The sequence below is a fragment of the Somniosus microcephalus genome, chromosome 5, assembly GCF_052327205.1.
Source record: "Somniosus microcephalus isolate GS21.2 chromosome 5, FLI_Smic_1.0, whole genome shotgun sequence".
Taxonomy (NCBI): domain Eukaryota; kingdom Metazoa; phylum Chordata; class Chondrichthyes; order Squaliformes; family Somniosidae; genus Somniosus; species Somniosus microcephalus.
In genome coordinates this window covers 103,647,558-103,668,710 of record NC_140991.1, presented here as the reverse complement: position 1 = coordinate 103,668,710, position 21,153 = coordinate 103,647,558, and the positions used below count along the sequence as shown (strand labels likewise).

General features: G+C 44.5%; 1 protein-coding gene across 2 annotated transcripts in view; it reads left to right on the top strand.

Moving 5' to 3' along the window:
- The first annotated feature begins 2,053 nt into the window (after positions 1-2,053).
- The window catches only part of blvra (biliverdin reductase A), a 69,338-nt gene continuing 50,238 nt past the window's right edge, over positions 2,054-21,153 (top strand). Inside the window, exons 1-2 of one of the 2 annotated variants that reach the window (XM_085988062.1) lie at positions 2,054-2,316; positions 13,571-13,698. In XM_085988062.1, the coding sequence (XP_085844188.1) occupies positions 13,580-13,698 (119 nt within the window). In that variant the 5' untranslated portion in view covers positions 2,054-2,316; positions 13,571-13,579. The remainder of the gene's footprint in view (positions 2,317-13,570; positions 13,699-21,153) is intronic. The other variant, XM_085988061.1, reaches the window with a different exon arrangement.

Sequence of the window (21,153 nt, the reverse complement as noted above, 5' to 3'; positions counted from 1 at the left end):
AATTCAGTACCCTATCCCTTGATCCCTTTAGCCTTAAGAAATATATCTAACTCCTTCTTGAATATATTTAATGAATTGGCCTCAACTGCCTTCTGTGGTAGAGAATTCCACAGGTTCACTACTCTCAAGGTGAAAAAATTCCTCCTCATCTCTGTCCTAAATGGCTTGCCCCTTATCCTTAGACTGTGACCCCTGGTTCTGGACTCCCCGGCCATTGGGAACATCCTTCCTGCATTTAGTCTGTCTAGTCCTGTTAGAATTTTATAAGTTTCAATGTGCGGGAAAGGCGGAGCGAGGCGAGAGCGGACCCTATTGTGATGGCGCCGATGAAGATGGCTGCCGTCCTTGCGGGCTCCGTGCGTACCAGGCAGCTAAGTGTCCTTTGCTGCTTGGTGCACTCGGCTCGTTAAGAAAAAAGCATTTCACTGACTGGATTTCACTTGTTGTATTTGGTTATGTGACAAATAAAAATTGAAATTGAAATTGAGATCCCCTCTCATTCTTCTAAGCTCCAGCGAGTATAAGCCCAATCGACCCAATCTCTCCTCATACGTCATTCCTGCCATCCCAGGTATCAGCCTGGTGAATCTTCGCTGCACTCCCTCCATAGCAAGAACATCCTTCCTCAGATAAGGCGACCAAAACTGCACACAATACTCAAGATGTGGTCTCACCAAGGCCCTATACAACTGCAGCAAGACATCCTTGTTCCTGTACTCGAACCCTCTCGCTGCGAAGGCCAACATACCATTTGCCTTCTTAACCACCTGTTGCACCTGCATGCTTACCTTCAGCGACTGGTGCACAAGGAAACCCAAGTCTCGTTGCACTTCCCCTTCTCCCAAGCTATTGCCATTCAGATAATAATCTACCTTCCTGTTTTTGTCACCAAAGCGGATAACCTCGCATTTATCCACATTATACTGCATCTGCCCAATCACCCAACCTGTCCAAATCATACTGGAGTTTCTCGGCATCCTCCTCACAGCACACATGCACACCCAGCTTTGTGTCGTCTGCAAACTTGGAGATATTACATCTAGTTCCCTCGTCTAGATCATTAATATATATTGTGAATAGCTGGGGTCCTAGGTCCGATCCCTGCGGTACCCCACTAGTACTGCCTGCCACTCGGAAAAAGACCCGTTTATTCCAACTCTTTGCTTCCTGTCTGCCAACCAGTTCTCTATCCAAGTCAGTACCTTGTCCCCAATCCCATGTGCCTTAACTTTACACGCTACTCTCTTATGCGGGACCTTATCGAAAGCCTTCTGAAAGTCCAAATACACCACATCCACTGGTTCGCCCTTATCTATTTTACCAGTTACAACCTCAAAAAATTCCAGTAGATTAGTCAAGCACGATTTACCTTTTGTAAATCCATGTTGACTTTGTCCGATCCTGTCACTGTTTTCCAAGTGCTCTGCTATTACATCTTTTATAATGGACTCTAGCATTTTCCCCACTACCGATGTCAGGCTTACCAGTCTATAATTCCCAGTTTTCTCTCTACCACCTTCTTTGAATACTTCTTGCAATTTAGTATACTGTATTCGCTGCAATTCGGTCTCCTCTACATTGAGGAGACCAAACGCAGATTGGGTGATCGCTTTGCGGAACACCTCCATTCAGTCCATAAAGGTGACACCGAGCTTCCGGTGTTCACTGTTCCAATGAAGCTCAACGTAAGCTCGAGGAACAGCACCTCATCTTTCAATTAGGCACTTTACAGCCTTCTGGAATCGAGTTCAACAATTTCAGACTATAACCTCTGCCCCATCTTTTTTTCCCTTTTTTTACTCTCTCACATGGCAGCTGTCGATCATTCTGCCATTGCCATTCACACTTCATCTAGAGCTATCTTTTGTTTCTTAACTTGTCCCATTACCATCTCCTTTTGCCTTTCACCATCATCCTTTTTGTCTTTTAATCTCTCCAACCTTCCATCCTATCACAGACCTTCCCTTTTGTTCTTTCCTCCCCTCCCCCCTTTCCCTGCCCCTGCACTTACTTAAAAACCTGTTCCATCTCCAGCTTTTTCCAGTTTTGACGAAGGGTCATCGACCTGAAACGTTAACTCTGTTTCTTTATCCACAGATGCTGCCTGATCTGCTGAGTATTTCCAGCATTTTCTGTTTTAATTTCGCTTCCTCTTCTGATGGCGATGTGAAAATGGCGACCGACAAAGCTGGGCCGTGACGTCACTGGAATACGGTCTATCGGCTGGCCGGAGCCAGTCACGTGCTGCAGGTGGCTTGGAACTGTGGACCAGAGACTCGGGCTTTATGTGACCTTCTGACTGCGCATTACGGAGGGGTGAGTGCGTGTTCCATTTATCCTCACATTTAAAATAGCAAGGGGAAGGGGCTCATTATTTCAATGTTAAAACGTCTGCATTTTATAGATAGAGCGTATGTTTATGCCTCCTGAATGTTTTTTTTTATCGTTGCACTTTTATTTGCATCTGAAAACCGAGAGATGTTCGTTGCCACGTAAATATTTAAGTGTAAATGCCATAATGCAATCAATCATATCCCCCAGTGCCTCTCAGTAAAATTGATAGTCTTTGTAAGATAAATAGTGAAATTATGACAAGAGGACATAGATTCAAACTATTAAAGGATAAATTTAGAACTCGTGTCAGGAAATTCTTTATACAAGGAGTAACCAACATGTGCAATCGACTTCTTGGAAATACTGTGGGGGAAACCCTAGATGTTGAAATCTCCGGATTTTATGATTTGCCTCGATGAGCTAATGTGGTCTGAATGACCTTCGTCAACCTTAACTAATTTATGATGCTGTGAAAATACTTCCTGATTTACAGTCATCACAGAGCTGTCAACATCAGGTGTGAGATGTCCTATCAAAATAGTGGCAAGGGCTCTGATGACGTGCAACCTGGAATGCTCAAGGTATTCAGGAAGGAAACAGCATTGGATAAGGAAAATCCTTTAAAATGTTTGGATATGCAAGAGGATATAATGTAAAAAAAAATTGAGGATGTAACTGGTAAAATAGATAAGGGAGAACCAGTGGATGTGGTGTATTTGGACTTTCAGAAGGCTTTCGATAAGGTCCCGCATAAGAGATTAGCGTGCAAAATTAAGGCACATGGGATTGGGGGCAAGGTATTGACTTGGATAGAGAACTGGTTGGCGGATAGAAAGCAAAGAGTTGGAATAAACGGGTTGTTTTCCGAGTGGCAGGCAGTGACTAGTGGGGTACCACAAGGATCGGTCCTAGGACCCCAGCTGTTCACAATATATATTAATGATCTGGACGAGGGAATTGGATGTAATATCTCCAAATTTGCAGACGACACAAAGCTGGGTGGGAGGGTATGCTGTGAGAAGGATGTCGTGAAACTCCAGTATGATTTGGACAGGTTGGGTGATTGGGCAGAAACATGGCAAATGCACTATAATGTGGATAAATGTGAGGTTATCCACTTTGGTGGCAAAAACAGGAAGGCAGATTATTATTTGAAGGGGAAGTGCAAAGAGACCTGGGTGTGCTTGTGCACCAGTCGCTGAAGGTAAGCATACAGGTGCAACAGGCGGTTAAGAAGGCAAATGGTATGTTGGCCTTCGTAGCAAGAGGGTTCGAGTACAGGAACAAGGATGTCTTGCTGCAATTGTACAGGGCCTTGGTGAGACCGTACCTTGAGTATTGTGTGCAGTTTTGGTCACCTTATCGGAGGAAGGACGTTCTTGCCATGGAAGGAGTGCAGCGAAGATTCACCAGGCTGATACCTGGGATGGTAGGAATGACGTATGAGGAGAGATTGTGTCGATTGGGCTTATACTCACTGGAGTTTAGAAGATTGCGAGGGGATCTCATCGAAACCTATAAAATTCTGTCAGGCCTGGACAGACTAGATGCAGGAAGGATGTTTCTGATGGCCGGGGAGTCCAGAACCAGGGGTCATAGTCTAAGGATAAGGGGTAAGCCACTTAGGACTGAGATGAGGAGGAATTTCTTCACCCAGAGAGTGGTGAACCTGTGGAATTCTCTGCCACAGAGGGCGGTGGAGGCCAGTTCATTAAATATATTCAAGAAGGAGTTGGATATATTTCTTAAGGCTAAAGGAATCAAGGGATATGGGGAATTTGGATGATCAGCCATGATCTCATTGAATGGCGGAGCAGGCTCGAGGGGCCGAATGGCCTACTCCTGCTCCTATTTTCTATGTTTCGAGAAGAGAGATGGGGAGAATGGGGAAACTATAGACCAGTTTGGCTAATGCCATATGCAGCTAGAGGCCACAGTACAGGATAAAATTCATATTAACTTAAAGAAAAATGTCTTGCATTTCTATAGTGCCTTTCATGGTATCAGCCGTCACAAAGCGCTTTACAGCCAATGAAGTACTTTTGAAGTGTAGTCACTGCTGTAATGTAGGAAGTGTGGCAGCTAACTTGTGCACTGCAAGCTCCCACAAACAGCAATGTGATACTGACCAGATAATTTGTTTTTTTAGTGATGTTGATTGCGGGATAATTATTGGCCAGGACACGGGAAGGATAAAGGTTAATTAAGGCCAGTGTAAAAGGGAAGTTTTGTCTGACAAATTTAACAGGATTCTTTGAGGAAATAATGTATTGATAAAGAAGGGGTACTGGATCTTATATGTATGGATTTGCAAAAGGTGTTTTATAAGATGTGTGTAGAAGTCTTGCTAACAAAATCAAGGGGGCACAATATTAAAGGGAGTGTGGCAGCATGAATGAAAAGTTAGCAAAAGAACAGAGAGTCGTGGTTAATGGATCTTTTTTGGATGGAGGGTTGTAAACAGTGGTGTCCACCAGGAGTTAGTGATTGGGACTCTGCTATAGGGGCATAATATCAACATTTACTGACAGCACAAAAATAGTGATGTGATTAATTGTAAAGAGAACTACTTCAGGAGGACATGTATAAGTTAGTAGATTGGGCAGGTAGGTAGTGAAACGTGGGATGAAGAATAATGAAAGGAAATATATATTAAATGGTAAATATGTATTAAAAGGAGTAGAAGAGCAAATGGACTTAGGGGTTCAGGTAGAAAAACCTTTAAAAATGGAAAGACTAATTGAAAAGCTATTTTTGTAAGAAAAATGGATATGGGGTCGTAGGTTTCATAAATGGGGCCATAAAGTACGTAAGTACAGGTAATGCTAAAGCTATTCTAATCATTGGTTAGGCCACAGTTAGAGTATTGGGTCCAGTTTTGGATGCCATACTTTAGGGAGAATGCCCAGGCCATAGAGAGGATGCAGAAGAGATTCACTCGAATAATGCCAGGGGTGAGAGGCTCTAGTTATGATAGAGACCAGAGAAACTGGAGTCTTTTCACTAAAACAGAGAAGGTTAAGAGGAGAACTAATAGAGGTGTTCAAACTATGAGGGCTTTGATGAGGTAAATAGAGAAAAACAATTTCTACTGGTTGATGAGTCAGTAAATAGAAGATATACATTTAAGATCACCAAAAGAACAAAGGGAGGCATGAGAAACACATTTTTCAGGCAGAGGATTGTTACTACATTAACACCCTACCAAAAACAATGGTGAAAGCAGAATCCATAATAGCTTTAAAAAGGAAAGTGGATAAATATTTGAAGAAAAAATTAAACCGGTGTGAGGAATGGATGTGAGAATGGGACTAAGTGGATAGCTCTTGCTAAGTCAATAGTGGAACCAAGGTGGGTAAATGGCGTTATGATCCAGATCATCTATGATCTAATTGAATGGTGGAACAGGCTCAAGGGACTGAATGGCCTACTCCTGTTCCTATGTTCTTTTAGAGAGCTGACAGAGGAACAATAGGCCAAATGGCCTCATTCTGTGCTGTAAAGTTCTATGAAATGAGAGAGTCTCACTACGAATTGAAGGCCACATCGCCGCTGGAGATGAGGAATTGTTTCATAATGTCCCGGACACCATGATACATAACACAGAGCACATAGTGTCTCATTTATAGATTTTGAGAAATGTACCAATTAGATACTACCGAGTGTTAGGAGTTCTAACCCTGTGCACAAATATATTGACAGTACCTGCCCTTCTGGGCACCTGCTTAATATGGATTAGATTTAATACTAGTGTTAAGTTCACGTCAATAAAATTATTGTGTAATGCAACATCTTAACTTCCCCAATGCTTGGATAATATAATAACAATAATAATAACAAAGGTAACTCATGAACTAGTTGGGGAATTGAGACTGAGGGCTTTATTATCACACTGACGCAGTACAGTAAAGTTTCAGCACACTGTGTATCTTGCTCCTTCAGCTTTCCTCGGTATCTTTTAATCGTCCTGTGTATATGTAAGGGTTCTGCTGGTTCTAGATACAGCAGTTTCAGCCGCACTCACGTGGCGTTTGGGCGTTTCAAACGAAGAAAAGTTGTTCCAAGAATCCGCAGTATAAAGTGCTTATTCATAGTAAGTAGCACAGCTGAAACAAAATGCTGGTGCTAAAAATTTGTGGCCTTTCTGACACACTTCCAACATAAATCAGGCAGGAAGGCGCTAGAAGGGCTGGAAATTTAGGCCAGGACCTATATAAGTTCGGCCTTGCAAAGGAATTCCTACTCAACCTTGTGGGGACAAAGCCACCGCCTGCCTGAAACAAGACCGGGGTGCAGGAGGGTGTGGGACCAGGAGCAGAGGCACCTAAGGCTGGGTGTCCCCAGTCTCTCGGATGACTGGCGGACCATTGATGATGGCACTCCTGGTAAAAGGCTGCTGAATAGCGGCTGTGGCACCACTTGGGGGCTGGGATTATGGCAATTCCAGAGCGATTTTTTTTATTTGTGAAGGTATCCCCTTGCAAAGGAGGCCGAGTGGACAAGAAAGTCTTCTCTACACAGGGAGCCAGCATGCCCCCTCATCCGAATCTGGCCTGACTTCCCACTTTCATGCCCCCTCGGCCAAGCCGGCAAGTTTCTGATTGGCATGGCTCAGACTTGGAACTGAGCAGAATTGGAAGCAGGGCAGAGGGAGATGTTCAACAATTCTGGATTCACCTTCTCTGCGTCACTGTGCTCAGTACTAATATCAGCCAGAAGGCCTCCAGCACCAAAGATCTTTTCTTCCTGGTGCTATATCTGAAGGTACTTACCTTCTGGTGGGCTCCAACAGGAGGCACATAGATCTGCTTGGATGGCAGGATCTGAGCAGGGTTCAGTGCAAATCTAATGCTTGCTGTTTCTAGGACCACTTCAACTGCGTGTTGCCCCTGGAGAAAAAGTTTCTCACCTTTTTAAAAAAAATCTGTTTTTCTACTCTTCCTACCAAAGTGAATAACCTCACATTTCCCTGCATTATGCTCCGTCTGCCACCTTATTGCCCACTCACTTAACCTGTCTATATCCCTTTGCAGGCTCTTTGTGTCCTCCTCACAGCTTACTTTCCCACCTAGCTTTGTATGACCCGTTTATCCCTACTCTTTGTTTTCAGTCCGTTAACCAATCCTCTACCCATGCTAATATATTACCTGCAAGCCCTTACCTTGTGTAACAACCTTTTATGTGGCACCTTATTGAATGCCTTTTGGCAATCCAAATATACTACATCAGCTGGTTCCCCTTTATCTATCCTGCTAATTACATCCTCAAAAAATTCCAATACATTTGCCAAACATGATTTCCCTTTCATAAAACCATGTTGACTCTGCCTAATCATATTATGATTTTCTAAGTGCCCTGTTACCACTTCCTTAATAATGGATTCTAGCATTTTCCCGACAACTGATGTCAGGCTAACTGGTTTATAGATCCCTATTTTCTCTCTCCCTCCTTTCTTGAATAGCGGGGTTATATTTGCTGCCTTCCAATCTGCTGGGACCGTTCCAGAATCTAGGGAATTTTGGAAGATCTCAACCAATGCATCCACTATCTCTGCACCCACCTCTTTTAGAATCCTAGAATGTAAGCCATCAGGTCCGGGGGATTTGTCAGCTTTTAGTCCCATTAGGTTCTCTAGCAGTTTTTCTCTATTGATAATAATTACTTTAAATTCCTCACTCTCATTGGCCCCTTGGTTCCCCACTATTTATGGTATGCTTTTTGTGTCTTCTACTGTGAACACAGATAAAAAATATTTGTTTAAAGTCTCTGCCATTTCCTTATTCCCCATTATAATTTCTCCTGTCTCAGCCTCTAAGGGACCACTGCTTACTTTTGCTACTCTCTTCCTTTTTACATACTTGTAGAAGCTCTTACAATCTGTTTTTATATTTCTTGCTAGTTTACTCTCATTCTATTTTCTCCCTTTTTATCAATTTTTTGGACATCCTTTGCTGGTTTCTAAAGCTCTCCCAATCCCCAGGCTTACTAATATTCATCACAACATTATAAGCCCCCTCTTTTAATCTAAGTCAAGCGTAGGTCCCTTGCAGTCAGAATCAGGGGAATTTATAATGGGGAACAAAGAAATGGCAGACCAATTAAATACATACTTTGGTTCTGTCTTCACAAAGGAGGACACAAATAACCTCCCAGAGATGTCGGGGAACATAGGATCTAATGAGAGGGAGGAACTGAATGAAATCAGTATTTGTAGGGAAATTGATGGGCATGAAGGCCAATAAATCCCCAGGGCCTGATAATCTACATCCTAGGGTACTTAATGAAGTGGCCCTAGAAATAGTAGATGCATTGCTGGTCATCTTCCAAAATTCTATAGACTCTGGAACAGTTCCCATGGATTGGAGGTTAGCTAATGTAACCCCACTATTTAAAAAAGGTGGTAGAGAGAAAACGGGGAATTATAGACCGGTAAGCCTGACATCGGTAGTGGGGAAAATGCTAGAGTCCATTATAAAAGATGTAATAGCAGAGCACTTGGAAAACAGTGACAGGATCGGACAAAGTCAACATGGATTGACAAAAGGTAAATCATGCTTGACTAATCTACTGGAATCTTTTGAGGATGTAACTGGTAGAATAGATAAGGGAGAACCAGTGGATGTGGTGTATTTGGACTTTCAGAAGGCTTTTGATAAGGTCCCGCATAAGAGATTAGCGTGTAAAGTTAAAGCACGTGGGATTGGGGGTAAGGTACTGACTTGGAAAGAGAACTGGTTGGCAGACAGGAAGCAAAGAGTTGAGTCTTTTTCCGAGTGGCAGGCAGTGACTAGTGGGATACCGCAGGGATCAGTGCTAGGACCCCAGCTATTCACAATATATATTAATGATCTAGATGAGGAAACTAGATGTAATATCTCCAGGTTTGCAGATGACACAAAGCTTGTGTGTGCTGTGAGGAGGATGCAGAGAAACTCCAGTATGATTTGGATAGGTTGGGTGATTGGGCAGATGCATGGCAGATGCAGTATAATGTGGATAAATGCAAGGTTATCCACTTTGGTGGCAAAAACAGGAAGGCAGATTATTATCTGAACAGCAATAGATTGGGAAAAGGGGAAGTGCAACGAGACCTGGGTGTCCTTGTGCACCAGTCTCTGAAGGTAAGTGAGGAGGATTCGAGTACAGGAGCAAGGATGTCTTGCTGCAGTTGTACAGGGCCTTGGTGAGACCACACCTTGAGTATTGTGTGCAGTTTTGGTTGCCTTATCTGAGGAAGGATGTTCTTGCCATGGAGGGAGTGCAACGAAGATTCACCAGATTGATACCTGGGATGGCAGGAATTACGTATGAAGAGAAATTGGGTCGATTAGGCTTATATTCGCTAGAGTTTAGAAGAATGAGAGGGGATCTCATTGAAACTTTTAAAATTCTAACAGGACTAGACAGACTAGATGCAGGAAGGATGTTCCCGATGGCGGGGGAGTCCAGAACCAGGGGTCACAATCTAAGGATAAGGGGGTAAGCCATTTAGGACTGAGATGAGGAGGAATTTCTTCACCCAGAGAGTGGTGAACCTGTGGAATTCTCTACTACAGAAGACAGTTAAGACCAATTCATTAAATATATTCAAGAAAGAGTTAGATATATTTCTTAAGGCTAAAGGGATCAAGGGATATGGGGAGAAAGCAGGGACAGGGTACTGAATTTGGATGATCGGCCATGAACTCATTGAATGGCGGAGCAGGCTCAAGGGACCGAATGGCCTACTCCTGCTCCTATCTTCTATGTTTGCTATGTATGTAATACTATCCTTAACTTCTTTAGTTAGCCATGGATAGATCACTTTTCCCGTGTAGTTTTCTTTTCTCAATGGAATGTATATTCGTTGAAAATTTTGGAGTACTTCTTTAAATGTTTGCCACTGCTTATCTACTGTCATACCTTTTAATCTAATTTCCCAATCTACCTTAGCCTAATCACCCCTCATACCTATGTAATTGGCTTTATTTAAGTTGAAGACTCTCGTTTCGGATTTAAAAGTGTCACTCTCAAACTCAATGTGAAATTCTATCATATTATGATCACTCTTCCCCAGAGGATCCTTTACTATGAGATTACTAATTGTCTCATTACATAATACAAGATCTGAAATAGCCTTTTCCCTGATTGGTTCCACGACGTATTGTTCTAGGAAACTGTCTTGAATCCATTCCATGAACTCGTCCTCCAGACTGCCTTTGCCAATTTGATTTGCCCAGTCTATATGAAGTTTAAAATCCACCACGATTATTACATTACCTTTGTTACAAGCTTCTATTATTTCTTGATTAATACTCTGTCCAACGGTATAACTATTGTTAGGGGGCTTATAAACTACTCCCACCAGTGTTTTCTGCCCCTTTTTATTTCTTATCTCTACCCATACTGATTCTACTTCCTGATCTTCTGAGCCAAGATCCTTTCTCACTACTGTTCTTATGTCATCCTTTATTATCAGGGCTATCTACCCCCTCCTTTTCCATTCTGCATGTCTTTTGGAAACATCAAGTATCCTGGAATATTTAGTTCTCAACCTTGGTCACTTTGCAACCATGTCTCTACAATGGCTAGTAGATCAAACCCATTTATCTCTATTTGTGCCACTAATTTGTCTATTTTGTTACGAATGTTTCGTGCATTCAGATAAAGAGACTTTAATTTTAACTTTTTACCATTATAAAGAATGCTGATTTCAGTTAGCAAATGCTGACATAATGACTAGGTTGCAAAACCACTGACTGTTGTCTTGAAGCACTCTCATTATCCAATGTTGTCCTAAAACTTTTCCAGTTGTTTGCAAGATTAACTGGCATCTCTAGTTTTGTTGGGAATAGTGCATTTTGTGTAATAGTTTCATAGAACTGTACAGTGGCTACATTCCCTGTGCTTAACATTTATATTTTTTTCAAATTTTAAATATCTTTCCACCATATGTAGTAATTCCAGACAGCTTAAGCAGCAGGTAACAATCAAGTAAAACAAATACAATAATATTACTTAGCTGAAAAGCGCGCAGAGAAGCAGTAAGCTAGATTTTCTGGCTTCAAATGCTTTTTGTTTCTGTATCTCCTTTTAAAATATTCTGGTAAATTCAGAGTGACTTCCTTCTAGTTCTGACACCACATAGCTTTTATTACCAGTCAGTAACAAACAACAAAAGACTTAGATGTTAAAAATGTGTCTTTTACTGCTCGGCCATTTTCAGCTAATTTCATGCATCTGTCCATCATTCAGACACAGCCAGGCCAAAGAGAACCATCAGACAACTTCCTGTGCTTGACGATGGATATAATGGGCCGGAATTTGCGGTGGGTAATAATGGCGAACTAACAGTCTTCGCCGATATTACCCCTTTGAAACTGACCGCAACTTCAGGATGTACCGCGTGCGCATCAAAATGTGAAAATCCTGAAGTTGCGGTCAGTCATTCACTGCTCCAACACTGGCTGCGCTGCGCTGGCCCCCCCTCCCCATCACCCCGCCCAACCTCCCTCCCCTCCCCCAATAGCCGGCAATTAGTGAAATCAGTGAAACTGACAAAAAGTTGGCTTTTCCACAGTAATATTGCTGTTTAAATACCCTGTTAAATGTTAGGCCTTATTGGATTAGGTTTAACTGGGGTTTTAACAGCGTATTGACTGCTAAACAAACATTATGGCCCTGAAAAACTAATTTTAATTTTGCAAAGTGTCCAATTTCTCCATTATGATAAAAATTACAATTTTTAAGAAAATATACCATATCCCCATGTGAGAGCCCCAATCTTTATTTCTCTCTCTGTTACATTTTTAAAAAGTCTGGATAAAAGCAGCTTCACATTTCCTGGTTCGCTGTCTGTGAGAATTCTGCAATGTGATTGGCTGCTTAGCCAGCTTGATGACATCACAGTAGCATCGCACTATGGGATTCACACTATAGAGCGCTAAAATCACTTGAACGTTGAAGAAGGCAAACTTCCTGCCTTTGCTTCGCTGCTGACTGCAAATTCCGGGCCAATGTTATATTGGTTCAGCGGGCTGGAAGTTTAGAAAGGGCTGTTCTTAGTGTTGCCTCATTGATGGGCATATCCTAAATCAGAGCACTATTAGTATCAGCAACTTGAGACATATGACATTAGTGGAAATACAGATTTAAAGTTTATATTAAGCCCCTGAGGCTCCATTGTATGAATTTATGTAGCCCACAAAGACAGAAAGTCTGAACAGCCCTGGGTGGAGACATGGCAGTTTCATCTATTTTGAATAGTTCAAATGCAAACTAGAAGGGCTGAATTTATCAGTGGCAAAAGTACCTCTGTAATTGACCTTTCCTTTGTGTACCACAAATTGCCTTAAGTCATATTTGCCTGTATTCAAATGATTTGGGAAAAGAATACGTATGGTCTACAACACGGCCTATATGTGTAGTTGTGCCATGGATCCGCTGCGGCCTCAACTTCGCACTGTGTCATTGCATGGTAGGGTGAATTGAAACAGTGGAATAAAAGGCCATCGCTCCTCCCAAATTGGAGAATAAGGGGGAACAGCTCAGCAGCAATAGTGATTTAGGTAGAAACATAGAAAACATAGAAGATAGGAGCAGGAGTAGGCCATTCGGCCCCTCGAGCCTGCTCCGCCATTCAATGAGATCATGGCTGATCATCCAAATTCAGTACCCCGTTCCTGCCTTCTCTCCATATCCCTTGATCCCTTTAGCCTTAAGAAATATATCCAACTCCTTCTTGAATATATTTAATGAATTGGCCTCTACTGCCTTCTTTGGTAGAGAATTCCACAGGTTCACCACTCTCTGGATGAAGAAATTCCTCCTCATCTCTGTCCTAAATGGCTTACCCCTTATCCTTAGACAGTGACCCCTGGTTCTGGACTCCCCGACCATCGGGAACATCCTTCCAGCATCTAGTCTGCCTAGTCCTGTTAGAATTTTATAAGTTTTGCTTGAAGTGCCAGTAAATATAGCTGTCTGTTTTGCATAATTCTTCAATCCAAATCAATAGAGAAATGTAAAATGGCTAACTTCATGTATATAACAATTGTATCTAACATAATTGTAAGTACTGTACTGGTTATTCTAATTTGCATATATTTGCAATTTTTCACTGTTAAACAGCAGCTGGGTTAAAATGACTCATTTATCACAGGTTTTAAATTTTCTTCATTGACAGCAAAATACTTGGTGTAAAGAGAACACAAACCAAATCTTACTGTACTGATTACATTTTTGTGCTTATTTGCAGTACATTAAAATGTTGGGTGTTGTTGTTGTTGGGATTGGTATTGCTGGCAGAGTTCGGATCCGCGACCTGCTGAATCCACTGCCAAACAGTGCCATAGAAAAGCTTAAACTCATGGGCTTCGTCTCCAGGTAAGAAATGATAACCACTGTGCACAGAGCCGGACACCAGCCCAAGGCATAGGACTGTGACATATTTTGGGTAAATTGGAACTATTATTTGTCAGTTTCGGTTCCACTGTAAGTGATGTGATTTGGCTCAAAGCTTTGGAGCCAAAATTCCTCGGGGATTCCGTTGGTCTCCTGTCACAGTTATAATAGGAGAATGGTGGAACACCACCCACCCCCCCCACCCCCCCACACCTCCCGAAAACAGCGGACACACGGCTGCAGAGGATCTGTGAGTTCCTGTAGAGCCTATTAAGGGGCAGAACCTCTGTCCACCTCTTACTTGGGCATCTGCAAGTGATTGGACAGGACAGCAGGCGTGGAATCCCAGTGCCGAGAGTTGCTGTGCCCACGGCCTGCAGGAGACCCAGCAAAATTTGGAGGCCAGTACTTCAAGGGAGTAGAGGCATACAGGCCTCCAGTGCAAGTAGGACCCACTGGGGGTCCAGGCAGGGATTGGGGCCGGAGCTGCTGAAAATTATGGTTACATTTTTGTAAGTAGAAACCAACACCTTTCAAAGAAGGTCATGGGGGCGGTTGTGGGTGGAGGGGGTTAGTCTTCACTTTGTTTTGGAGGGGTGGAGGATCAGTTGCTTCCACTGCACAGCGCAGCCTCTTCTACCCAGATGTGCCCCCTAACTGCAGTCTGTTTTGTAAAAGTTCATTATTACTTCTTTTGTACTATATGCCCCAATTTATAAAAACCCATACTCTTATCGGTCTTTTTTGGATTTACCTACCTGCACTTTCAGGGAATTATGTATTTTAACCCCTAGGTCTCTCTGTTGATCACACCTTCCACTGTCTTTCCATTTGCTTGTTTGTTTTTCTCCCAAAATATATTCCCTCACACTTATCCATATTAAATTGCATCTGATATCTGTTTAGCCATTCCGTTAACCCATCATTGTCTTCTGAAGTCTTTCACAGTCCTCTTCACTATTTGCCAAGCCACCTAGTTTTGTGTTGTCAGCAAATTGTGTGTTCCCTTTGCCCAAGCACAAATCATCTATAAATACTAAGAACAAAAGTGGATCCAGCACTGACCCCTGGGATACTCCAATTCCAAGCTTTCTCCAGTCAGAACAACACCTATCTACCCTAACTCTTTATTTCCTGCCCATCAACCAACTTACTATCCACATTGCTACTTTTTCTCTTATATACCTTAATTTTTCTAACAAGCCTTGTTGAATGGCTTCTGAAAATCCATATAATCTACATCTACTGCATTCCCTTTATCCAGTCACTTCATCAAAATATTTTATTAAATTTGTCAAACTTAATTTGCCTTCAACAAATCTATGCTGGCAGTTGCTGATTAACCAATGCATTTCTAGATCCCCCCTGCCCTCGGAAACAATGCAATGGTGCCCCCAGCAGACCCCTTTGTTAGGGTGTTGCATTTAAATGAAGGGACCTCCCCTGACCTTGCAAACATTGGCTACTTCAGGGCATCCCTGCTGTAGGTCCTTATCTATAGCAAATGAACGCTGCCTGCTGCCGAATCACCATTTTGTATGACCTCCATTATATGACGAAGCAATAAGCTGTCCTTTGAGCTGGGCTATTAGATAGGAAATCAGCCTGCCCAGCTTTAATAATGGATCCTGACATTGACAAAGATTCACTGCAGTCATTTTAAGTGTAACTTTCTTAGGAATTTCCTTGGATTTTCTAGGGAAGATGTCTTTATAATGAAAGCAGTAAATCTTTATTTTGTGAATATCAGATAGAATAAATTGACAGAATACATTTTCTGTATAACAGCCCAGTTCAAATGACAGTTTAAACTGTTTGTTTTTCAACTGCAGTATTTACTGTAAACAACAAATACACTTTTTGCAGCACCTTAGTGATGGTTATGCTTTTTTCTGTTTTTTTTGCTTTTCTGATCAATTTTCTCTGCCAATTTATCCTGCCCCTTCCCTTTTCTCCTGAAGGCTTGACCCTTTGCTGGGCTACGGTTTCACAGATGACAGACATCCTCTTGTTTTGTAGCCAAGCCCCTGTATGAACCTTAACAGTGAGTGTTGATAGGCTATTATGACTTGGGGAGGGCAGCATCACAGCTGAAGGCAATCCTTCCCTCTTCCACCTTCCATATATACGTACATCCAGCAGGGGTCACTGAATAGAAATCAGAAGCTGGAAGATTCCCTCCACCAAACAAAAAACAACAAAGATGCTGAATCCAATTGTAGCTTTCTACTGCCACCCTAGCTGAGATCAGCTATCTCAGAACAGACCAAGAACTGAGTCTAGGACCTTCCTGATCTGCATGGTTTAGTTTCCTCTGGATAAGCCATCAGGAGAACTTTTTCTCTCTTATTCTTAACCCCACTGTCCAGAACCAGAGAGAATTCCAAATTAGATCTATGCTGAGACAGAACAATTGAACAGTGAAAAGAGAAGTGAATAATAGTGAATAAAATATGACCCTCAGAAGTTCCTTTCCAATACCTCTTGCAGTCACTCATGCTTCCCCCACCCTCTCACTCCCATCGCACCCCTGCCCCTTCATCTTCCCACTACCCATTTCCTTCCTTACCACCTGCTCACTCCCATCACTACACCTCCTTCCCCTACAAACCCCTATATTCTCCATTCCCCTTTGTTCCATTATCACTCCTCATCCTTAATCCTCCTTCCTTTCATTCTCACTTGCTGCCATGAAGGCGGTTGCCAAAAGGCCAGAGGCCTGTCACCCTCAGCCAATTTCCCTCTTACCCTCCCACCCTCCTTTCCTAACTGTTTCCCTCAAACAGGCGTTGTTTGCTTTTAAAATTCAACATTTAAAAAGAAATCAAATTAGAATAAGGAAAGAAAACCGTCTCTCTGCCTATCTCTCGACATGTGTTTTTATTTCTTCTTCTGTCTGATAGGTATTAGAAATTAAAACCTCTGTTTCACAGGTATAAGCAATTGGCATTGACCTTTACTAATTGTCAGTAAAGCACAGTTGAGATAATATTTTGGCTTCAAAATGCAACTGGTGTTTTTTTTAAAAGTGAAATAACATTAAATTAAGAAAAACACTCCCCCTCTCATTAGTCTTAAAGGCATAGGTTGCTAAATGTTTTTTCTAAGCCTTTGCAGTAGGTCTCCTGATGTTTCAGTAAGAAATATTCAGTGATTAGTCAAGCCATTCTGATGAGGAAGACACCAGATTCGACCCCTGTCCTGTGCTCAGTTAGTCGATCTCAGTGGTGTGATAGTAAAATAGCTCATAAGGCCCTGCGTTGGCCAGGATTCTCACTCCTGATCACCAACCAGTCACCCCTTGCTGGAACTGCCTATTTATTGATGTTAGGTGAGGACAGGATTGGCTTCAGTTATGTTATCCACACAGTCAAATAGCCTGCCAACACTCATTGGGTGCATACATGGAAAATGGCCACTGCAGCTATCGGAAGGTGACCAGCATTCATTGAAAGGTACCCCAGAAAGGAGTCAGTGCTTCCAGAAAGAGGGACAGGGGGAAAGAAAATTGGAGGAGCGAAACAAAACTGAAAGCATGAGACCTATATTTTGCTATGCTCATGCAACTGTCAATGAAATACATACCGTGATGTGCACCATGACTGCCACTTTGTGCTGTATGAACTAAGTGTCAAAGCTAGGGCACATGACTGCGGTGCGGCACTTAGGACAAGTGCAACATCAGTGTGATGCCTGAGAATCTGCCAATGTCATTTTGTTTATTTTTAGAGGGTGCACCAGACTAGAGTCCCTGGGATGGCCACACCACAAACTGTCGATGCCATAAAGATAGTGGTTTGCCATTATTTCATTACATGCTTATAAGACAAGCTTTACATTGCCCCCAAACTCTCAACACTTTGGGTCTTTCAAAATGTTGGAAAGTCATTGGATGGAGTGAGCAGAGGGATCAACTATTAAGATAGCAAATGGTACAGAAAAGGTACATCTGCAACGTTGGAATGGTAGCATAGTGGTTAGCTTACTGGACTAATGATCCAGAGACCTGGACTAATGATCCAGAGACATGAGTTCAGATCCCACCATGGGGAATTTAAATTCAGTTAATTAAATAAATCTGGAACAAAAAGCTAATTTGAAACTATCGGATTGTCGTAAAAACCCATCTGGTTCACTAATGTCCTTTAGGGAAGGAAATCTGCCATCCTTACCTGATATGGCCTATATGTGACTCCAGACCCATAGCAATGTGGTTGACTCTTAACTGGCCTCTGAAATGGCCTAGCAAACCACTCACAAAAAACAATAATAAGAATGAAACCAGGCGGATCACTCGACAACGGCTTCGGTCACAATGGCACACCCAGCCCAGTCGACCCTGCAAAGTCCTCCTCACCAACATCTGGGGATTTGTGCCAAAATTGGGAGTGCTGTGCCAGATGTGGCGGCACAGTGGTATACAGTCGGGAGTCCTCAACATTGAGTCCAGACCCCATGAAGTCTCAGGTCAAGCACGGGCAAGGAAACCTCCTGCTGATTACCACCTACTGCCCTCCCTCAGCTGATGAATCAGTACTCCTCCATGTTGAACACCACTGTTCTGAGGATAGCAAGGGTATAGAATGTACTCTGGGTGGGGGGACTAAAATGTCTGCCTCCAAGCGTGGCTCAGTAACACCACTGCTGGCCGAGTCCTGAAGGACATAGCTGCCAAACTAGGTCTGTGGCAGATGGTGAGAGAACCAACACAAGGGAAAAACCTACCTGACCTCGTCCTCACCAATCTACCTGTCGCAAATGCCTCTGTCCATGACAGCATTGGTAGCAGTGACCACCGCACAGTCCTTGTGGAGATAAAATCTGGTCTTCCCACTGAGGACACCCTCCATCACGCCTTCTGTTGCCTAGGCCCTCAGCTCTGGAATTTCCTGCCTACTCCTCTCTTTCTTTCTTTAATATGTTCCTTAAAACCTACCTCTTTGAACAAGCTTTTGGTCACCTGCCTAATTTCACCTAATGTCAATTTCTTTGTCTTATAATACTCCTGTGAAGCGCCTTGGGATGTTTTACTACATTAAAGGCGCTATATAAATGCAAGTTATTGTTGTGTGGCACTACCACTATGCTAAATGGGATAGATTCAAAACAGATCTAGCAGCTCAAAACTGGGCATCCATGAGGTGCTGTGGGCCATCAGCAGCAGCAGAATTGTATTCCACCACAATCTGTAAACTCATGGCCTGCCATATTCCTCACTCTACCATTACCATCACCCCAGGGGACCAATCCTGGTTCAATGAGGAGTGCAGAAGAACATGCCAGGAGCAGCACCAGGCATACCTAAAAATGAGGTGCCAACCTGGGGAAGCTGCAACACAGGACTACATGCATACTAAACAGTGGAAGCAGCATGCGAGAGAGAGCTAAGTGATCCCACAATCAACGGATCAGATCAAAGCTCTGCAGTCCTGCCACATCCAGTCATAAATGGTGATGGACAATTAAACAACTAACAGTCATCTTCAGCCAGAAGTGCCGAGTGGATGATCCATATCGGCCTGCTCCTGAGGTCCCCACCATCACAGAAGCCAGGCTTCAGCCAATTTGATTCATTCCACGTGAAATCAAAAACGGCTGAGCGTACTGTATACAGCAAAGGTTATGGGCCTTGACAACATCCTGGCTGTCATGCTGAAGACTTGTGCTCCAGAACTAGCCATGCCTCCAGCCAAGCTGTTCCAGTACAGCTACAACACTGGCATCTACCTGACAATGTGGAAAACTGCCCAGGTATGTCCTGTCCACAAAAAGCAGAACAAATCCAATCCGGCCAATTACTGCCCCATCAGTCTACTCTTGATCATCAGCAAAGTGATGGAAGGTGTCATTGACAGTGCTATCAAGTGGCACTTACTCATCAATAACCTGCTCACCAAAGCTATGTTTGGGTTCCACCAGGAGCACTCGGCTCCCGACCTCATTACAGCCTTGGTCCAAACATGGACAAAAGAGCTGAACTCCAGAGGTGAGGTGAGAGTGACTGCCCTTGACATCAAGGCAGTGTTTGACCGAGTGTGACTTCAAGGAGCTCTAGAAAAACTGGTCAATGGGAATCAGGGGAAATATCTCCACTGGCTGGAGTCATAGCTAGCACAAAAGAAGATGGTTGTGATTTTTGGAGATCAATCATCTCAGCCCCAGGACATCGTTGCAGGAGTTCCTCAGGATAGTGTCCTAGGCCCAACCATCTTCAGCTGTTTCATCAATGACCTTCCCTCCATCATAAAGTCAGAAATGGGAATGTTCGCTGATGATTGCACTGTGTTCAGTTCCATTTGCAACTCCTCAGATAATGAAGCAGTCCATGCCCGAATGCAGCAAGGGGGGTAGGGGGGAGGGAGAGGAGAGAGGGCAGGGAAGAGGGGAGACCGAGGTGGGGGAAAAGAGGGGAGGCCGAGGGCGGGGAAGAGGGGAGACCGAGACCAAGGGCGGGGAAGAGGGGAGACCGAGACCGGGGGCGGGGAAGAGGGGAGACCGAGACCGGGGGCAGGGAAGAGGGGAGACCGAGGTGGGGGAAAAGAGGGGAGGCCGAGGGTGGGGAAGAGGGGAGACCGAGACCGGGGGCGGGGAAGAGGGGAGACCGAGACCGGGGGCAGGGAAGAGGGGAGACCGAGGTGGGGGAAAAGAGGGGAGGCCGAGGGTGGGGAAGAGGGGAGACCGAGACCGGGGGCGGGGAAGAGGGGAGACCGAGGTGGGGGAAAAGAGGGGAGGCCGAGGGTGGGGAAGAGGGGAGACCGGGGGCGGGGAAGAGGGGAGACCGAGGTGGGGGAAAAGAGGGGAGGCCGAGGGTGGGGAAGAGGGGAGACCGAGACCGGGGGCGGGGAAGAGGGGAGACCGAGGTGGGGGAAAAGAGGGGAGGCCGAGACCAAGGGCGGGGAAGAGGGGAGACCGAGACCGGGGGCGGGGAAGAGAGCGAGAGGGGGCGGGGGAGAGGGGAAGATGGTAGACTGGTGGGGGATGGGGAAGAGGGGAGACCGAGGGGGGGGGAGGAGAGAGCGAGAGGGGGAGAGGGGAGACAGGTGGGGGGGTGGGGAAGAGCAGAGACCGGGGGAGGGGGGGAAGGGGAGACCGAGGGGGGGGGGGAGACCGAGGGGGGGGGAGAGGGGAGACCAAGGGGGGGGGAAGGGAGACCGAGGGGGGGAGGGGGGAGAGGGGAGACCGAGGGGGAGGGGGGAGAGGGGAGACCGGTAGGGGGGTGGAAAAGAGGGGAGACCGAGTGCGGGACCTCGGGGGGAGGGGGAGTGGAGGGGTGACCGAGGGGGGGGCTGTGGAGGGGAGACCGAGGGTGGGGAAGAGGGGAGACTGATGGTGGGGGGGGGGGGAAGAGGGGAGACCGAGGGCGGGGTGAAAGAGGGGAGACCGAGGGTGGGGAAGAGGGGAGACTGATGGTGGGGGGGGGGGGAAGAGGGGAAACCG